This window comes from Otolemur garnettii, unplaced genomic scaffold, assembly GCF_000181295.1.
Source record: "Otolemur garnettii isolate 467f Iridium unplaced genomic scaffold, OtoGar3 scaffold00098, whole genome shotgun sequence".
In the NCBI taxonomy this organism is placed as follows: domain Eukaryota; kingdom Metazoa; phylum Chordata; class Mammalia; order Primates; family Galagidae; genus Otolemur; species Otolemur garnettii.
In genome coordinates this window covers 5,313,161-5,316,251 of record NW_003852493.1, presented here as the reverse complement: position 1 = coordinate 5,316,251, position 3,091 = coordinate 5,313,161, and the positions used below count along the sequence as shown (strand labels likewise).

At 41.8% G+C, this 3,091-nt stretch overlaps 1 protein-coding gene across 3 annotated transcripts in view; it reads right to left on the bottom strand.

The window, feature by feature from the left end:
- Positions 1-3,091, bottom strand: part of UPP2 (uridine phosphorylase 2) — a 32,312-nt gene that overhangs the window by 17,169 nt on the left and 12,052 nt on the right. For all 3 annotated transcript variants that reach the window (XM_023516817.1, XM_012809002.2, XM_012809003.2), the window contains exon 3: positions 2,248-2,406. In XM_023516817.1, the coding sequence (XP_023372585.1) occupies positions 2,248-2,406 (159 nt within the window). The remainder of the gene's footprint in view (positions 1-2,247; positions 2,407-3,091) is intronic.

Genomic DNA, 3,091 nt, shown 5'->3' with positions numbered 1-3,091 from the left:
GGGGCAGTGCCGTCCCTCACCTCCGTGCCAGGCTCTTTACAATGAACCTTTGAAAAAGGGGCTTTTTGCAAGACTGACTTGATTTCAGGAAATGTCATTTTGGCTGCCGTGTCACCAGTCCTTTCCCACCGTACTTAATTTCATTTGCTGATAAATTCTGTGAGCACTCAGAACGCTGCCAGGGTAGAAATGTGGGTGAAATTCCCTGACAATGAGAAGCCCATCCTGAATGGGCAGGGAAGTTTAGGTTGTTGAAGGTCATGACCTGAACCCTGACTTTCTGCAGCATTTAGAACCATACAATCAGTATCATCAGGCGAGGGGTCGACACAGGTTGGAGAGTTTAGTGACTGCTGGTGGTTATGCTGTTCTCATAATTCTCCAGAAAGGTCCTCCAGACTATAGTTTGTAGAAAATGAGACTAAATTCAAAATCAGTGGAGACTTTGTCCCTGACATAACAGCAGAAACCATCAAATGTGTCCTTCAATGTATTCTACTCTTGGACACAAAGACTCTGGAAAACCACTGGAGCTGTGACCATATTTTCACCTTCATGTGCTTCTTCTCACCAGCAATATTAATCTATGGAAACTTTGAACCTCTGGCTTCCCCATTGAATATGCCCTGGCTTCTAAGTGCTCTTTTGGGGCCAGGAATCAAACCTATGTTGATTTCTATGTTCAAGATTTACAGGTTTGGGGCTTTGAATAAACTCTCTAAGTATCATTTTCCTCAAGCACAAATTAAGAGGATGAGTTACTATTTTATCTATAAGATTCCTTATAAGTCAGATATACAATAAGTTTATGATTATCACTTCTTATAGACATGGTGATAAAATGACAAATGGACTTGTGTGTTTACCCTTTCTCTCTCTCTCTCTCACACACACACACATACACACATGCATACAGATGCACACACACGTGCACACACACACACAAATCCCTCAGCAACTACTGGAGGGGTAGAATTTTTGCAGAAAGGGTTCCAACCAGGAATCCCACACCTGCTTAGTAAGGCCCATTTCTACCTGGCTGACCTTGGCATGATACAGATTTCAGGTCTTTCCCCTGTCTCGGGCCTTTTTCACATCTTACTCTGACGTTTTACTGCTTATTTATGGTAATTTTACATTTTTCTAAACCTTATCTTTTTGTCCTTACCCATTTACTTTACAAAAAAAGGGAAAACAGCTGTAGTCTGAACGTCCAGCACATGTTAATAGGAAGGGATTTGCTGAGATTGGGAGATATTCAGCTCACTTCCAACACAGTTATTCTCTAATTACTTATTGAATAAAAACATGAATAAATGAATGCATTCTCCCATTGGAGCAGGCTTCAAGCACTGATCACCTCCCAGAGAGGAGATCAATTTAGATTTTCCCTTCTTTGCCGCAGGCTTTCAGCCATGATCGTTCACACTCCATCACCAGGTACTGTAGGGTGATAGATGGATGGTGCCTGTTCCCTGGTGTGGGAGCTACTTACAACTCTGCTCCTGGAGACTCTGTCCCCTGGCATGCCTGCCTGCACCCCTTATGAGGGCTGCAGAGCCCAGATATATAATGGACTCAGAACTAATAATGCACTAGAATACAGTCCCACGCAGAGGGATGAGCACAGGAATTTTCACTAGGTAGCCATGTGTGACATACACCTTCATAAGTGCACACCATGCTTAGCCCTGGGGAAACGCCTACACATTCCCCAAAACTGCAAATCACACCACTCTCATTTTGTCTCAGGACACTGTGTGTGTCCAGAACTGTTAACATATTTTAAATTCAGGAGAGCAATTCACAAGAGCTCCATGGAAATACATTAGCAGCTTTTCAGCAAGCTTATTATAGTGTCAAACAGCACTGCTTTAACAATCCTGAAAATTGGCCTCTGTGCACTAAAAGCTCAATGTTCCCAAAGCTGGATAAGGGATAGAAAAGAGAAAACTATGGGGCAGTTTTTAGTTTGTTAATCAATTACAAACTAAAGAGAAAGGGGTGTGCTTTGAAGATTTTCCCCCTAACTTGAATAGCTTAGTGGTAACTAATAAACCAAAGCCTGGGTGCCTGCTATGTTCTGCCCTGAGGACTTTTATCAATAATGAATGCTGCATACCTGGACACTTTGTTTGATTATGTAAGAATGCAAAGCAGGAAGGGTAAAGAACTCCTCTGTTTGGAAGTTTTAACTTTTTTCTCCTGCCTGTGACCAGCAGATGAAATGCAGCAGTGAGTACTTACACTGATGGAGAGGACGGGCCCGGTTTTGTACATACAGTATCTGTCTGTCCCAGCACAGATGTCTTTTACGTCTTCTCCACCTCCCTCCAACTCGAGCTCCTTGTGCATAAACAGCGCAAATGCTTTCATTCTGTTGGGGCTCCCACCAACGCAGACAAACTGTTGATAAAAATAAGAACCTGCCATAGTAATTAGGATAAGAATCAAGGGTCAGCTTTGAATGCTAATGTTTTCATTTTATTTTTTAGTTAATTTACTTAAGAGTGTGTGTAGATGTCATGGGTTATGTTTATGAATTAGCTAATTTGTATCACTAATCTGTAAATAAGGTAATCAGGCACAAAGTTTTATGTACTGAATTAGTAAAGCAAAGCACAAAATCAAAGTGCGTGTTGATATTGTTTGTGGAGGCATTTCCTGTTGTGTTTTTTTTTTTTAAGACAGAGTCTTGCTCTGTCACCCCAAGTAGAGTATAATGACATCATCATAGTTCACTGCAAACTGCAAACCCAAGTGACCCTCCTGTCTCAGCCTCCCAAGTAGCTGGGACTACAGGCAAACACCATGATCTCTTGCTAATTTTTCTAGTTTTAGTAGAGATGGATCTTGCTCCTCCTCAGGGGATCTCAAACTCCTGAGCTCAAGCGGTCCTCCTGCCTTGGCTCCTGGTGTATTTCGTTCATGGTGAACACCAACCAGCATCTTAAGTTGATATCGACAGCCTAGCATTGGGCATGACATGATTATGTTTAGGATGTACAAAGTTAGACAGTTAAATTTAGAAATTTGTCTTAGAAAATGTACTACATACCTAGGGTGACCAGATTTTAACATCAGTAAGGCA